At 39.9% G+C, this 18,442-nt stretch overlaps 1 protein-coding gene across 1 annotated transcript; it reads right to left on the reverse strand.

Moving 5' to 3' along the window:
- Window positions 1-12,315: 12,315 nt before the first annotated feature.
- Window positions 12,316-13,470, reverse strand: LOC149552593 (uncharacterized). The gene has a single exon (XM_089790215.1). It carries the CDS (start codon window positions 13,468-13,470, stop codon window positions 12,316-12,318), a length of 1,155 nt encoding a protein of 384 aa, XP_089646341.1.
- Between the last annotated feature and the right edge of the window lie 4,972 nt (window positions 13,471-18,442).

Below are 18,442 nucleotides of genomic sequence, written 5' to 3' on the forward strand. Positions count from 1 at the left end.
CATCCATCTCTAGAATAGGGCAATTCATATTGATGAAGTTGGGAGTGTAGGGTTCAGTGTGATGAAGGGCTTGACGTTCTACTCTAATTGAGGCATTGGCTCCATATCTGGTCTTAAATGACATATATGACCAATCAGCAGCTATGAATCCACCAATCTGAGCAGTGAAGTCTCTTGAAAGACAGATGGCAAAATAGGGCTTGAATTCAGCAACAGATATATCTTGAATCACAGTACAACCAGGGCATGCATGTAGGGCCATCTCCACATTCCTAAGGATACCTACAGTTTTGACAGTACTACCATCTAATTGTAACACATCCCTAACAATGGGTTCATATTTCATTCCTAAAGCATCGGCAACACACCTGGGAATTACTGAGCTACTAGCCCCTGAATCTATCATGCAATTGTGGACTAACTTGCCTCCTATAATCAGAAAAACATATAATGGAGGAGGTCTAACCTTTTTATTTGTCTCCACATCCCCTGCTGGTTGTACTAGACTTGTGGCATTCTCCATGATAGATGGCTGATCCTTGAGTTCAATCTTCTCTAATTCTTACTGTAGCATCCTCTTCTGCATTGGTATGGTAGCAACAGCATCCCACATGGAGATATTCACATTGGCCTTCTTCATTTTCTCTACCACACTGAAAGGTGCATTAGGAACTTTGGTAGAAACTTTGGGAGCTGCACTTATAAGAGGTTGGATGGGGCAACATAAGGATCACCTGCATCTTTCTTTCTAGAATTTTGCTTTTGCTGTTGTGAAGTACTTGTTTGTTCATTTGTTGCTTGTATATGAGGTGTAGCACTTGAAGTTGAGGCCTTCTTAGGAGAAGGAGGGGTAGCATGTTCCATAGCTCTCTTCCTGCTTCTTGTGTTATGAGCAACGAAATCCTGGTTTACATTACAATGCTCCCTAACCTGATGATTCATGAAAGAGCAATCATCACGTCCTTGAATATATGAGGCCTCCTTGGGATGATCCTCCTTGTATGATTGCTTTGCTGCAGGTTCTTGGATAGTTAGGGCCATATAAGATTCTGCCTTCTGGCACATGCAATAGGTATAAGAATAGTTGCAAGAAGGACAGAAATCTTGATCTTGGGCCAAGTTATTTTGAGGGACTATAGCTCTGTTCTGATTTGAGCTTGAAGCAGAAGCATGACTATTTTGCCTACCTTGATCAAAGGAGCTATTCCACTGATTAGGAAGCCTACCACCACTTGGAGCTTGATATTGCAGTTGGGGAGGCTTGCCACTTTGAGCTTGCTGCCTTTTTAAGGCCACCACCTTGTTACTCATTTTTTGTATCATAGAGAGACTATCCTCTAATCTCTTCCCCTGGTCCTTCAACTCCCTCCCCTGCTCTTGCAATTTTTTATCTAGGGTCTTCTCTCTTTTATCTCTATTCAGCACTAGACCTTGGAGCATTTCTTTGAGCTCATCTATCCCATTTGAGGATGTAGAAGCTTGAGGGACTAGAGTAAGGGTTTGTGATGTAGAACTTGTAGGAAGAGGGGCCATTGCTGGTTGGTGGTTAGGAACATCAGGAAAGAAAGGCATAGGGGGCCTTGGAGCCAATTTTCCTCCTTGTATTAGGATGTTCTCAGCTTTTATGGCTATCTCATAAGCATTAGGCAAGGTATCTCCTCCCATAGTTTGGATTGTAGTGGCAATATCACTGTTAAAAGCTCTAAGGTAATGCAAGAAGGCATTACCAGGGGTAGGTTTCACTGCAGTAGGTATTCTATCCCATGTCTTTTGGAATCTATAATTAAAATTAGTCATACACTCATGGAGGGCTCTTTTTATTGTAGTCAACCGCTCTAATAGTGACAGATGGTCACTTCTATCCTCAAAATGTTTGCATAATCCTGCTCCTAGTTCATCCCAATTAGTTATAGAACCATGAGCTAAGCCTTTATACCACTGTAATGCTTTTCCTTTTAGAGATGAGGCTAGAAGTCTGACAACAACATCATCCTCTATAATACCATGAATATTACAGACATTTGCTACTTCTTGGATATGCTCTAAAGGGGAGATGGAAGTTTCACTAGTAAAATCAGGTATACTTTTTAGTGCAGATACTGGTATATCATGCCTTTGGGCTAACAATAGAGGACTCCCACCATTAAAGGTGGCAAAAGCATGAACTCTTGGTTGTGCCATGTAAACAAGTGTTCTATTGATGAGTGTTGATGGCAATCTAGGCTGAGTTCGAGCAGTAGGAGGAGTAGAGACAGACCTTACAGGTATATTAACTGTTATTGCACCCCTAACTGGTGATAATGAAGTTCTAGTCCTCCTTCTTCTAGGATTTGAAAGAGAAAGCTCTTGATATTGAAATTTACCTCTAGAAGATACCCTTGTTTCAGCCCTGGGCATGAATCACTGCAACTTTGGCCTGGAACCAGATCTGTTGATGTTCAGAGTCGCTAAGTACTTTGAAGAACTAGCCTCTTGAAGGCTTGAATACTAAAGCCAACACCACCTCTTCAGCATTAATCTCTGAAACTCTTCCTTCTTTGACACCAGTAGACTTTAAATTTGTAAATCTTGTTGTTGTAGTTCCACCGGGCATGCCAAAAACTGTTGTCACTTAGGTTTGCACCCTTGTCCAAGGCCTATGCGTGAGGACAACGTAGTGAAACATGGAAACAACCTCCAAGCTGTGGGACTTGAAATGTGAGGTTGAGTCTCCGAAGAAGGTCGGCTTCCTCTTACTATCAGGGCGCACCTATCTACTCTTGGAGAGGAAAAGGGAGAAAAAAGAGCACGAAAGAAAATCTACCTAGTCTATTCTAAGGAGGTGATGCACCAAAATAGAGTGTTCAGACCCATTTCTGCCCATATGTGCACTACAAAACCAAGATAACATTCAAAGACATACACACTCAGACTTATGTCAATCAGTAACCACATACAGATCAGAGAACCAGTTGAATAACACAAGGAAAAGGGTTTCGCTTATACATTATCCAATAGGCCAAGAATAGATACAATATGCCAGTCATAGATCTCAACAGTACAGCAATGAGAGGCAAGATGAGCGCACATGCACATCGATGGTTGAAGGAGATGATATAGAATGTTATACAGTTCAGAGACACAGGGAATTTTACACTGCAAACCTGCAAGCAGTAGCAGAGAATAACAGAGAAGGGTCGACCCTAAGAAAAGATCACAAAATTGCCTTTATAGTTCAGGCATAACTGAGGAAACTAGCTCTGCATTAACTACTCAACTACTGCCATTGAACCCCAAAAATAGTTGATCAAAGATCACACTCGAGCATGGTTCTGAAGTACAAAATCAGATATTCAACTGAAGGAACACCTCGAGTAGACAGAAGCAGTGCTAATGAATGATCCTAACACAATAGATGGATCGACTGAGACGGTGGAGTGTTTCCCTATGCCTTGCATTCATTTTTGGTAGGTCGAAATTGATCGTGAAGATCAGATCGCAAGATAACATCGATCATCTTTGCTTCCTAGTTCGTGAATCTGTCAAAGTCAAAAAGTCAACCAGGCTATATAAACCAGCTGGGCCAATCATCTCTCTTTATTTTGCCACCTAGGGAGTCCTTCTGCGGTTGACCACCTTCATCGGACTAACTGCGCCACCTTTGCAGATATTAATATTAACTGTGACAATTACATTAACTGCCAGCCGCTAACCGTCCTTTGGTCAACAGCCAACCCTGGTCTGCCAGTGAGCCACGTGTTGACAAATCGCTATGTCGCCAACATATACATCGCGCAGCTTCTCCATAGCGCGATGGCGCCTGCCGTTGATCTGTCTCGATCTGACGATCATGAAGACTTGTCGTACTCCGTGCTGTCCTTACCCCGAGCCCATCCTATCTGGCGCCACCTCAGCAACTGCGCCACCCCAAATGACACCTAGCGATATCTGGTGAGACCTGGCCCTGCTGATCCATGTGGTGGATGGGTGTTATGTCGCCATGGTAAAATTTGCACATCTTCACCATAGTGAGATGGTGCCATTCGTTGATCCGAATTGATCTGATGGTGAGCAAAGTAGATCATTCTCCTCAGCGCATTAATGAATAAGAACTGGCCATGTACCAATGGTCTAACGGGTCCTCACTGACATCCCTGGACCCACGAGGACACGTGTCCTCCAGGCGCTATGTCGCCATCATAATTCTCGTGCAGCTCTTCTATAGCGCGACGGCGCCTGCCATTGATCTGAGTTGATCCGACAGTGGAGATCTTAACCCTTTCATGCACTGGCGACGCTGACTGTACTCTGACCTGGTGCACGTGGTTGCTCCCCATTGGATTAACAAAACACCACCTCGGTCTGACAAGGCACCAACCCAAAGGGCCCATACTGCCTTGACCCTACTGAGGGACACATGGCTTCATCTAATTCACCGCCGTAGCACTGGGTTTTTCGGCTGGGCAGACGAGGTACTTGACGTGACCCAACCGCTTGCCTGAAGCTCTCACCATTGATGGACTTTCCGTTTGGGCGCTATGTCACCAACAAAAAACTCGTGAGTTTTTTGTTGGCGCCATGGTGCCTTGTCGCTTTTTTCGACTTTCTAGCCCGTGAAACTGGCCGCTCGCCATGAACACTCCTGTCGCCGCGAACTTGCCCGCCGAATGTTGGAACTCATCGTCGAACACCTTCCGGCCAGCCAGGCGCTATGTTGCTATCGAAAAACTCATGATTTTTCCGTTAGCGCCATGGCACCTTGCCATCTTTTGGGCTTTCTAGCCCGCGATAAAACTTTTTCGACCCGCGCCATCCTCTGCCCTGCAAGCTGGACCCACCGGACACGCGTCGACCAGACGCTATGTTGCCATCGTAACTCTCGCACAACTTCATCATAGCGAGATGGCGCCGACCGTCGATCGACCTTGATCTGACGGCAGAGAACTTGCGAGGCGCAAAAATATCATAAGGTTCAGAACTTAGGTAATTTTAATATCTTCGTGGGTATTAAAATATTAGTAATCTGGGAGGTGACCATTGGGTGGGGTAACACTCAAATTTTGAAATTTGGCGGGGCAGAAAAATGTGGTAACAGTAGCCAATTAGATAATTGTCCTCCTTGGGACAATAAATAGGTTTAGGCTGAGATTTAAACCTAAAAATTATACCCCCTCTCTTACTATTGAGATACTGCGATAGCCCAAACACTCATTTTGATAATTCAAAGAAGTTGATGCTTGATACCTAAAAACCTACATAAAAGATGAGCATGTACTAATATATATCTAACTAAAAACCAATGACAAAGAGTGATACATTGTGAAGATCTCGACTTGCAGGTGACTACAACTCCCTTCCTCGACTATATCAAACACATTGTCATGTCCCCTCTTTAGTTATGTCTAGTAGTGACATGAGAGTTAGCATATTATGGAGTCTTGTAGGCTGGCAGTGGTGATCATGGACTCAGTCAGGGTTTTCAAAGTTCGGATTTGATATTACAAGTAGTAGTAAATCAATTGAGAGCAATTCCTTGATTTTAGGAGGCAGTTCCTTGATTTTATGAGGAGATTCCTACCTTTTAGGGGTGGTGATATTTTCTAGAGTTGAGGTTCTATGAGATCACCCCCTGGTCATAATTTCAGCATATTTGGGTGTGTTCCCTATTTTTTAGGAGTATCCCTAGATTTGAGGGTGAGACTGCTAGTTGGCCTAGGTTGTCCAACATTAGTCATAGGCAAGTGACAAACTCAGTTTCATGTTTTAGAGGTGTTTCGATTGTTCCTTGGCTACTTGGGAAATATTTTAATATATTTAAATATTCTCCCAAGTTAGCATTTTAATAATTTAAATAAGGCTAAGTGTTTAGCCATTTTGAAGTAATAAGGAGTTTTTTGGCTCCATTTGGATTGGTTTGCCTATGCGTGATAGCTCATTGGAAAGAACTCAGTCTCTACTATTTGATTATCACTTGTCGAGACTTATTTGATGCTTGGAGCTATGTTTCATTAATAAAGTAATGATTCCTTTCTATTTGGATGGCTTTATTAGGGAAATAATGTTATATAAATGAAATTCACTTTAGGGTTCTTTTAGGGTTTGATTGCCTTGGAGAGGGAATCTAAGGAGATGGTAAACTAAAGTTGAGTATCTTTTATCGCCCTATTTTGAATGCCATTGCTCTGGAAGAGAATTCCTCACCTAGGACACAAACCCTAGTGCTGAGAGCATATTTGTTGGGATGTAGCCCTCAACAAGATTAGATTCGAAGGTTCTTATGCATATAGTTTGATCAAGGCAAATGATCAATTTCTAGTATTGTAGTCACACTTTGTAGGTAGTGGATTTTTAGGGAAGACAACCACTTTGGTTCAGCCTGGTGTTTCATTATAGTAGCACACGTGAGGAATTTTGGGGTGTTTATTTGTAGCAGACTAGAGTTGTTTTATTGGAGTAGCTTGGGCTTTATCATTTGAACTTTTTTGTTTGTAGCTGGTTCCCCTCTTTAGCTAGTGTCAACCTTGTTTGAAGTACATCTGTATTGGTACTATTCTAAAATAAATCAGACTCTGCGGGTACAATTTTAGAATCATTTACATATTAGTATGTACTGCTGCATATGACTTCTATCACTTCTATTTTATTAGTTACTATGATTTATTCATTGTAATACCTAGATTTTGAAAATACAAAAAGAAACAACATTCCTCTGCAACTTCTATCTAGCTCTATAAGATCAAAGAAAAATCTACAAGAAAATATAATTTATAGTTAAACATTATAGCTACAACAAAGCAAATGTCCATTTTGGGTATTTCACACATCAAACAGGCACACACACCATACCAATGCAAGCAAGAGATGAGTATAAATAACAACATATTCCAACATAAGAATATCAACACGAAGGTAACTATAATTACTAATTAAGAGCATATAAAGTATCATCATCATAAGCAAGTCATCATCACTATCCACTTACATGATAAAATTGATTATTCTATATATCAAAGTATTACATTCCAAATTTCATTGAGGACTAACATGTTCACAAAAGAGCTTGATTGGGTTTAACAACAATATTCACAGTCTAAATGACAAAAAGGGTGGGTATCACATAATGTTAGAACTACCAAGAGATCTTCCCTATCAGTGTTTTTGAGATTGACTTAAGTAAACATCATATAAAGACTTCTACAAGGAATTTTGATAGAAGAAGATGAATTTACCAAATTTGTAATTTTGGAAGATAAAGATGCGAGAACAATCTTTGTTGAAGATCTTTACTTATTATCTCCTTTAGTCCATATTTGAATGATATGCAAACATATTTTTTATTTCATGATTATGAAATGTAAAGTCATTACATTTATGATTATTTATATATTACTAACGTTTACATATAATAAAAGACATATAAATCGTTATAAATAAATTTATATGACAATCTTAACAAGATATTTTTTTAGTCCCTGCCTATAAATAGGGAGGGTACTAATATTTTCAGTTGACCTCCTGTCTATTAATTTGTGCTGCTCTAAAATTCAAATTCTAAAGTTTAGAAAACTTATTATTTTAAAATTAATTTATACTTATTTATGTCTATTTTTTTCATTGGTCTACTATAATTTCCTGGGCTCTATATTGTTTTTTAAGTTGAAAAAATAAGAAAAATTATCAACAATATTTATTACATTTAATAAGTGTCATTCACAACACCATACTTTGTCAGAAATGGACAGTAACCTCTCCTGTGTGCTCAAGCAACTTGTAAATCCATGAGTTGATTACTGACAAAGGACATGGATAGGACAACACAAAGAGGGGGAAACATATTAAATCTTATCTACATATCCCAAAATTTCAATTGCTTTATTCAAATAGTCAATTAATGTGATGTTCAATTCAATACATGGAAACTGTAGTGTCAGTAATCTTTGTTCAACACTCATTACTTTGAGATTCACATTCGATTATTGAAGTAATTTACACGCAAAATGAAACGTGTTATTCATCATCCACGTTTGGCATCGTATAATTTTCATTGTTTGTTAAAGAAGAGAGTATTCTATTATTATTTTTTATTCATATTTGTTTTGTTTTATATGAGAATGGCTAAAAAGAGGAAAAAATTTCCACCAAAATCATGGAAACACTGGCAGCTTATAGAGACTATTTAATAGTTGAAAATATTTAATACGTGTGATTGATATTTTAAAACAGTGTTCTCTGTGAATTTTTTAAATTGTTTTTTTTTACTTGTAGATAAATGTGAATGATATATTAAAAGAAATTAATTTCTTAATTTAAAACAATTAACAAGTCTCTCTAACATTTACTTAATAATGTTCAACATTTTAATAATACTATATGAAAAAAAATTAGTTCAATTTTTTTAAAAAATAAATTGGTAATAGATATTTTATTAATATAAAAAGGATTACATATAAAGTTTTGAATAACATCAAAAAGTGATTCCACACCTTCCTACAACTACACACTAAACAACTGCTACCAACTCCTATAACATACTATCTTAATTCAAGCATACCAAAAAATTTAATCTACTATCATCCCTTAATACAAACTATCCACCATCGTACATTCAAAAAACTCCAATACCCTGCAAATCTAAACACCTTCCTACTTACATAACATCTAGTACAAAATTTGGCAACTATTGCCTGCTTCCACTGCTATCCGCTTTCTGCATTTGGAGCCGGAATCCACCCCTATCAGGAATGACATTCTAATCAAGTTCACTATCCTTTTGGGTTGCATTTAAGATGAGGGAAGGTAGTCCATTCTTCCCCCGAAGGCTTCATTCCATCTTCAATCTTGCTCAGCTCCTCCCACATTCGCTCCCACACTTCTGTTGCCTCTTTATATAGAGAGGGCTTATCAGCCCATACCTTCCACCTCAGAAACTAAATGTAACCAAATTGTCTGCCTTCATCTTCGTCCTTGAAGCATTTCACAAAATCTGATCCAATACCTGGGACTGACCATTCTAAAATGGAATCCAATCTACCCAACATATCCTCAGCAAACAATGTCTTTGCCATATACCTCACTTCCTTAGTAGATTTGTTTAGTTCCAAACCCCATGCGACCACCATAGCGATTACATCCAAATTCGAGCGTTGCTTTACCGCTCTTTCCTGAAACTGCATTCCAATCACCCCCAACACCACATCCACCATGGCATTCGATTTTATCTTCAGCACACCTTTCATACGTTCCTTACTTACTGGTCCCTTAAATGCCTTCATTTCCTTATTTTAGTCAGAGCAAAATGAAGCTTCCATTTTGTGTAGCTCCTCTTGTTCTCCAAAAAGCTGAGACCTCTATTTTGAATAAAAATTCCTTATGCTTATATTCATCCTTTAGCTTGTCTATAAAGGCACCTTCACACATGCAAAATCCTTTAGCCAAATCACCTACTAAATGCCAATTGTCGTTTTACAATATGAACACTGACAAAGGCTAAAGTATTAGTTATAAAGTTTCATAAGCATCCCATAGCCACATTTGACACGCTCCAATTCAAAAACCATAAACATCCAACCACCACCATAATGACTAACAATCATCAAAAAACCACCTCCATCAATGGAATCCCATCGTATCATTCATAAATCATTCACTTCAATTGCATTTATGCATGAGAAATTTGTAGCCCAATTGGCCAACTTATCCGCTTTTGCATTACCTTCTTGGTACACATGGCTTACCTTAAAATCCACAAAGGTGTCCAATGTCTCTCTTATTTTTTGAATCACGTTCTGATAAAGCCATGTCTTCATCGAGCCTTTACTTATGGCTTCAATAATCAATTTTCAATCTCCTTATAAATGAAGGTGCCTTACCTCCAAAAAATTTCCTTACATAACTGCCATCAGTGCAGATTCAACTTCAACTGCATTATTTGTTCCATCCGCCAACCTTTTCACAATAAATCCTATAATTTCACCCTTGTCATTTCTAGCGACCACCCCTACACCAGACACTCCTTTGTTCCCTTTTGACGCGCCATCAAAATTAATTTTGATCCAATCCTTTCTGGGCAATCGCCATCTGATTTCTTTCCTATCAATCTTCTTTACCTTGTCTAAATCACCATCATTTGACCATTTAATTCTGATCCCAGTTCAGAATTTTTGCACTCTACTATCCCAGCTATTGAAACATTTTCTAGGGTGCTGAAGAAAACCACTTGCATTCATACATTCCTCAATAGAACGATGAATTATGTTCCAAAAACTATCCACACTTTCCATTTTATCTTGAAAGATACGCTAATTTTGCTCCTTCTAAGTTTCCCAAACAACTATAGCTGGACTCACAAACCAAATGTTAGAGTACAAAGATTTTTTAAAATTAACTGGCCAACATTGAAAAGTACCTTTCACCAAATCTAGGAGAGGAGCAGCCCAGCACAAATGCATCTTAGGCTTCATCCAACAATGTTGAACAAAATCACATTGAGCTAAAAGGTGATTTGCTGACTCCGTTGCCTTCAAACATAACACATAGTGGGAAGGACCAACAAAACCATAGTTGTATCTTCTATCATATGTTAAAATCCTCTTTTGCAAAGCCAACCATGTAAAAGCTCTTGCCTTTGGCAAGCATAATTTATTCCAGCACAACTTATGTGGCTATCCCTCAAGCTTTGCCACATTTGCACTCAACTAATAACCCAATTTTGCCAAGTAACGTCCACTCTTAAAGGCATATGATACCATTTTATCCTTCTTATTGCTCAAAAAAATCTACCACTCCTTGAAAATGCCTTCCAACTTTAATTTCAAGTCATCTGTCAATTGCAATTTTGAAGGGTCCCTCCATACCCAACATGGGCCTAACTCCGAGTGTTTTTCCTCCACATAACAATCTAGAGTTGACCCCCGACGGTCAAAATCCGCAATGGATCCCTAGAATCAAGATATTTTGCTTGTAAAAATTTAACCCACATTTGGTTTGGGTTTTCATACATTTCCCATATCAGCTTTTCCTCCAAAGCCTTATTCACAACTTGCTACTGCCTAAGTCCCACACCCCCTTGTATCTTTGGTTTACACAAAGATTCCCATGCTATCAATGGGATTTTCTCTTCATTTTGCTTCTTGTTCCACACAAATTTCCTCATCCTCTGTTCTATGTACTTGAGAACCTCCATAGGAATCTTCAAACAACTCATGGAAAAGTAGGGATAACAGAAATAATAGTTTGAAGAAGAAGAATTTTGCCCGCAAAAGTCAACCACCTCCCTTTATCAAAACGTTTGATACAGCTGTCAATCAGTTCTTTCCATAAATTTGCACAATTTCTACCTTGAAACAGAGGAATGCCTGAATATTTGCTAGGCAACAACCCTTGCTTAACTCCCAAAATTTGGCATATTCTAGTTTGAATCTTTTTTGCTATGTTAAAAAAGAAATTTTCAATTTTTTGCCAATTGATACATTGCCCAGTTACCTTGCTATAATCTTCAAGCATAAGTTTCATACATTTCGCCTCCCTGATACAAGCTTCTCCCATAAGAACATTATCATCAACAAACTGCAAATGAGTCATTGGATCAACACCCCTAGCAACTTGCAATCCCCTCCACCGTCCTTCCCTTCTTGCTCTAGAAATTGCTTTCGCTAGGACTTCTACTAAAATAATAAAAAGAAAAGGAGATAACAGATCACCTTGGCGTATACCTTTCTCCATTTCAAAAAAGCCTTGTGGACTCCCATTAACAAGAATTGAGATACAAAGAGAATCAATAAAAGAAAAAATCCACTTACACCAACAATCACTAAACCCAAACTTATTCAAAAATCTCAACAAAAAAGGCCTATTCACATTATCATATGCTTTACGGATATCCAGCTTTAACATCATGCCTGCCTCCTTTTTCATTCTCAATGAGTGCATTACTTCATGGGCTATGATAACACCTTCAAAAATTGATTTTTCTGGAGCAAAACCACTCTGTTCTAAGGAAATAATTGTGGGCAACATCCGCTTCAATCTGTTAGCAATTACTTTTGAAAATACCTTATAAACAATATTACATAAAGCAATAGGCCTGAAATCACTGAAGGTCTCCCTTTCACCTTTCTTAGGAATGAGTGCCAAAAAGGTATTATTCAAATCTTTAAACACAAATTTATTCTTTCAAGACTCCTCCACAACCTCCCATAACTCATTCCTGATAAAGTTCCATGTTTCTTGAAAAGAGAGAGATGGAAACCCATCTGGGCCAAGAGATTTATCCTTCCCTAGCCCAAAAAGAGCAGACTTGATCTCTTCCAAGGATATCAACATGTTAAGCATACAATTCTAATCCTCTGATATCAGCTTTGGGACATTATCCAGCAAACCAAAACAACCCTCTTCCAAGGCACCTGCATGTGGGGATCCTATAAGGTTCTTAAAGAACCTCACAACTTCATCATTGATCTGACCTTGATCTGTAAGAACGACCCCATCATCATTCTTGATAGAGAAAATTTTATTGGATGATCTTCTTTCTTTGACTAAATTATGAAAATATTTAGTGTTACAATCGCCCTCCTTAAGCCAAGCTTCACAAGACTTCTGTTTCCAAAAAAATTCATCCTTATATAAGACTTCCTCATACTCTTTTTTCAGTTGCTGTTCCTTCAAAAACAAATCTACATCCATACCTCCTATCATAACTACCTCGTTCACTTCTGATAGCTGTTCTTCTAGCCTCTCCTTTTCAACAAATATATTCTTAAAGACCACCGTATTCCACACTTTTAGTTGTTCCTTCACATATTGTAGCTTCTTGAAGAATTTGAAAGCACAAGAGCCCTTTCGTTTGGGGGTTGTAGTCCACCAGCCTTTAACCAAATCCAAAAAACCATCTGATTGCAACCACATCTTTTCAAATCTAAAAGGAGCACATTCTGAAGTTGATTCATTTCTGATGCTAAGACAAATAGGAAAATGATCTGATCCTATGAGGGGCAAAATATCAGCTTGAAATAACCAATCCATGCTACTCCAATCACCACCCAGTAAAAAGCGATCAATCTTCTCTACAATGTAAGTAAAACCTTTCCTTCTATTTGTCCATGTAAAAACACCATTCATAAAAGGTATATCCTGTAAATTATTTTTAAACACAAAATCAACAAAATCTTGATGGCTTTTATGCAAGTTGACCGATCCCCCAAGTATCTCATTCAAAGATAAAATTGCATTAAAATCACCCCCAAGAACCACCAAACTGTCCTTCCACTGTGACAATTTCTCCGATAAGAACATCCATAATTGTAATTTTAAAGATTGCTGACATGGACCATACATATTGAAAGCTAAACAACTCATATGAAGCTGAAAGGAAGAAACCTGAACTAATTGCCAACACGACCTCGAATCAATCAAAGAAACACAAACAAAAGACTCTTTCCAAAAAACCCCCAAACCACCAGAAGTGCCATCAACATTACCATCAAGCATTACCATGATATAAGTTTCTTGGAAAGTAAAACCTTACTATCTCCACTTAACTTTGTCTCCTGTAAGAAAACCACCTCTGCATTTGCTTGATCAACCACTCGTTTGATCAAGCACAATTTGTTAGGGGCATTGCAACCCCTGACATTCCACAAAAGGAGCTTCATTTCTTTTAGGAAGAGGTATAGCCTCTTCCCGATCTTAGCAGTTTGGCCTGGTCTGTTGCATTACTAGCTATGGCGAGTTTAACTCTCACCGGTTTAGGACCTCTATTTTGCTTCTCTGAAATCTTCGATTTGTTAATGACTGATGGAGTCATAGTTATAGAGCGCTCATCCTCCATTACCAAAGTATCCAAAATCCCACATTCATCACCATCACAATCCTCCTCCCTAGAAAACTCTAATTCTGAAACCAAGGAATTTTTGCTCCTTGCTTTCTCGCTGTCCAAATATGTTAGGAACCTGTGTGTTCCTTCTGTTTATTTTGTTAGAGTAGTGTTGTTGGACGCATATGCTTTGTAAGTCGTCCCGCGAGTATATTTTATTATCCCACATGCATAGGTAGTATTACTTTTCTAGATCGTACCCAGTATATAAGAATAGGTTGAGGCCCTTGATGGGCACGGACGAATTTATTGTATTGAGCTTGCTCAAAGGAGGTTACCCCCTCGAAGTGGCCTGCGATCAGTAGATTCATTCTGAGTTCTGCTATCACTTTGTATTCTGTTATTTCGAGCATTCTCACGATATTGCTATAAGGAGGTTCATCACATCTGGTATCAGAGCACTCTCTTGGGCTCGCTGGGTGGAAATTACATCAATTTTTTTTTTTTTTTCTGTCGTGGCCTTCAGGTTCCTCTCACTTCTAATATCTCTTGTTATTGCAATAACTCTTTTCAGTTGTTCTGTCTGTGAGTGAATTTTTCTAAGTCGAATTTTTCTTAAGAAGTTTTTCCATGTGAATTTTCCTTGTTTGCTTTCTGTTTCTGCTCATACTTCCGCAGAACGTCTGCAATATCATTTCGCATACTTCCTTCCTTGGCGACCCAACCCCAAATTTTACATATCAAAGCCCTAAATCCCTCATTTATCTAATTTTAGGGTTTGCCCTATCTTTTTCACCTCTCATCCAATCGCCACCAAACTGAGCCACAAGATTCAATTCCTCATTTTGCTCCCTTATCCCTCTTGGACTGTTCGCCTCATTTCGCCTCCCTACCCTTGAAACTCTCATTTTTCTTTTTCCCTTGTCCCCAGATAGTCTCCCACCACCCGTCGAACACCCATTTCCTATATGAGTTTTACCCAAATCCAAGTTTGCCGTAACTAAAAAAGTTTTTGTTTCTCATCTTCTACCCATTCCCAAAAAAAAAAAAAAAAAAAAAAAAAAAAAAAAAAAAAAACCTTGTTTTATGGTTGTTACGCGTATAGGAGCAAAAATATGGAAGAGGAAATTGCATCCCTCAAAACCAAACTTCAAGATCTGGATGACAAAATTCTGGGTCTTAACTTTCAGCAGTCAGCCATGAGCCGAAACCATTCAGGAGATACTGGGTCCTCTTCTGGCAATTTCCGTGGACCAAAGCTTGATTTTCCGCGCTTCGATGGTTCTGATCCGACTGGATGGATCTATAGGGCAGAGCAGTATTTCAGCTTGCATAATACTTTGGATAACCACAAAGTCCCCCTTGCATCTTTTCATTTGGAACATGAAGCTCTTCAATGGTTCCGTTGGTACATCAAGGCTAATGATGGCCCAACGTGGAGAGAATTGTGCACCCTCATTTTGGAGCGCTTTGGCCCTAGTTCCTTTGATGATTTCACAGGAGCACTCACTAAACTGCGTCAAACAGGCACTGTAAGAGAATACCAGACAGAGTTTGAAAAATTAGCTAATCACACAGAGGGCTTGTCTGATGAATTCTTCCGTAGTTGTTTTGTCAGTGGTCTGAAGGATGCACTTCGCTCAGAAGTCAAAATGTTTCGACCTACTACAATGATGGAAGCCCTTGGGTTGGCTAAGTTAGCGAAAGACAAGATTAGTGCTCTACAACGCTCCAGATCTAATTTTGTTCCATTCCGAAATACAGGTTCTCACAACCCTCCAGTCATACCAGCTCCCAGAACTACTCCGATCAAGCACTTGTCTGAAACAGAGATGCGAGTCAGGCGAGACAAAGGGCTTTGTTATAATTGTGATGAGAAATGGTCTCGGGGCCATAGATGTGTTCAGCAAAAGCTCTATCTCTTGGATGTGGATTCTCCACCGGAACTGGAAGAATATGTAGATGCTCAGGAAACAGTGGATGATGAGGTTGAGCCTCACCAGCCTGAACCTCCTTCACCAGAAGCTCCACCAGAGATATCTGTCCATGCTTTGGCAGGAGTCACTACTCCACAAACCATGCGGGTCCAGGGTTTCTTCAAGAAGATCCCTCTTACTATACTCATTGATTTTGGTAGCACTCATAACTTCATTGATCCACGAATAGCCAAACAGGCTGATTGCTTTATCCATCCCTGCTCTAGCTTTGAAGTCATGATTGCCAATGGGGGCACTTTACCTTGTAAAGGGAAATGTCGCAATGTGCGTCTCTCTATTGGAGATTATAACATGCGCTCTGACATGTTTGCCTTACCCTTAGGTGGCTGTGATGTGGTTTTGGGTGCCCAATGGTTACGCACTCTTGGCCCCATTCTCTGGGATTTTGCTGAACTTTGGATGCAGTTTTCAGCCGAGGGGCACCAACACACTTTGAAAGGCTTACAACCAGGGTCTCTCAGCATCATCAGTTCACACCGTATGGAAAAACTTCTTAAGAAGAATTCACATGGTGTCATCGCTCAGCTCCATTCCATTCAGATGCAGCCATCAGCAGTCTCTAGCACTCCTGCCGATCTCCAACACATTTTGGACAAGTATTCTGGTATATTTGCTGAACCTGTGGGATTACCTCCTTCTCGTCCAGAGGACCACCGTATTCAGCTCCTTCCTGGCAGTGTTCCGCCCAACATCAGGCCCTACCGCTACCCATTTCATCAGAAGACCGAAATCGAGATACTTGTCCGTGACTTACTGAAGCAAGGTATTATTCGCCCTAGTACCAGTTCCTTTTCTTCTCCAGTTCTGCTTGTTCGCAAAAAAGATGGGTCATGGCGACTCTGCATTGATTTCCGAGCACTTAATCATCTCACTATAAAGGACAAGTTTCCCATTCCAGTTGTTGATGAACTTCTTGATGAACTTCATGGGGCTCATTTTTTCTCCAAGTTAGATCTTCGTTCTGGGTATCATCAAATTCGGGTTAATGAGGAGGATATACCTAAAACTGCCTTCCGCACACATGATGGTCACTATGAATTTTTAGTCATGCCCTTTGGCCTCACGAATGCTCCTTCAACATTTCAGGCAGTGATGAATAACATATTTCGACCATACCTCCGGAAATTCATTCTGGTCTTCTTTGATGATATCCTCATATATAGCAAAACTTGGGCTGAGCATCTCCATCATCTGGAGCTTGTCTTGCAACTTCTCTCTGATCATCAACTCTGTGCAAAACTATCTAAATGTGTGTTTGGCCAGGAGGAAGTGGAGTATCTCGGGCATATTGTTGCACACCATGGAGTGCGGGTGGATCCTACAAAAATAGATGCCATGAAAACTTGGCCGCATCCTAAAACTCTCAAGAGCCTTCGGGGTTTTTTGGGGTTGACTGGCTACTACCGCAAGTTTGTCAAAGATTACGGGAAAATTGCAGCACCATTGACAGCTCTGTTAAAAAAGGATGCCTTCTCCTGGACCCCTGTTGCTGAGACTGCATTTGAACAACTGAAACAGGCTATGTGCAGTACATCTGTTCTCGCGATGCCAAATTTTTCCAAACCCTTCACTATTGAGAGTGATGCTTGCGGTAATGGATTGGGTGCTGTTCTCCTGCAAGATGACCATCCTATTGCGTTCACTAGCAAAGCCCTCTCTGGTAAGAATCTAGCCCTCTCTACTTATGAAAAAGAAATGATGGCTATTTTGCATGCTGTACAGAAGTGGCGGCCATACCTCTTAGGGAGTCATTTTTGCATCAGAACCGATCACCAAAGTCTGAAATACTTCCTGGAACAACGGGTATCCTCTCCTACACAACAGAAATGGGTCAGCAAACTCATGGGGTATGATTATGAGATCACCTACAAGAAGGGTAAGGAGAATATTGTGGCAGATGCTCTTTCTCGCACATTTGATAATCAAGCTTCCCTTTCCGCTATTTCTATGCCCATTCCCAATTGGTTAGCGTCTGTTCAGCAGGGCTATGACAGTGACTCTTCTTTATCTCAAATCATTCACCAGCTAGCCAATAATCCTTCTGCTATACCACATTACTCTTGGGATGGTGCTTCTCTTCGATACAAGGGTCGGCTAGTGCTTCCTCAGAACCCAGCTCTACATCAGGCTATTTTTTATGAACTCCATGCTTCTCCTTCAGCAGGGCACTCAGGCTTCCTCAAAACTTATGAGCGAGCAAGGAGAAACTTCTTTTGGAAAGGGATGAAACAGACGATTCAACAGATGGTGGCTGAATGTGATACTTGACAACGCCACAAGGGTGAAACGACCCTCCTTCCTGGCTTGCTTGAACCATTGCCCATCCCTACACGGATTTGGACTGATATTTCTATGGATTTCATTGAAGGGCTTCCTAAATCCGGTGGCAAGACAGTGATCTTGGTTGTGGTTGATCGTCTCTCGAAATATAGTCATTTTTGTGCCCTCAGCCACCCCTATACTGCCTCCTCTGTTGCACAAATCTTCATGGACCAGATATTTCGTCTTCATGGACTCCCTTCTTCCATTGTCTCTGATCGTGATGCAACTTTTACCAGTCATTTTTGGACTGCACTGTTTCAGAAAACTGGCACCAAACTGAAGATGAGTTCGGGCTATCACCCACAAACTGATGGTCAAACTGAAATTGTCAATA

This window comes from Cupressus sempervirens, chromosome 6 (assembly GCF_028749045.1).
Source record: "Cupressus sempervirens isolate cs-2001-9-10 chromosome 6, ASM2874904v1, whole genome shotgun sequence".
Classification (NCBI taxonomy): domain Eukaryota; kingdom Viridiplantae; phylum Streptophyta; class Pinopsida; order Cupressales; family Cupressaceae; genus Cupressus; species Cupressus sempervirens.

Bases quoted from the DNA above. Each gene is read 5' to 3' on its own strand.
- LOC149552593 (XM_089790215.1), bottom strand. From the start codon at position 13,470: ATGGTAATGCTTGATGGTAATGTTGATGGCACTTCTGGTGGTTTGGGG.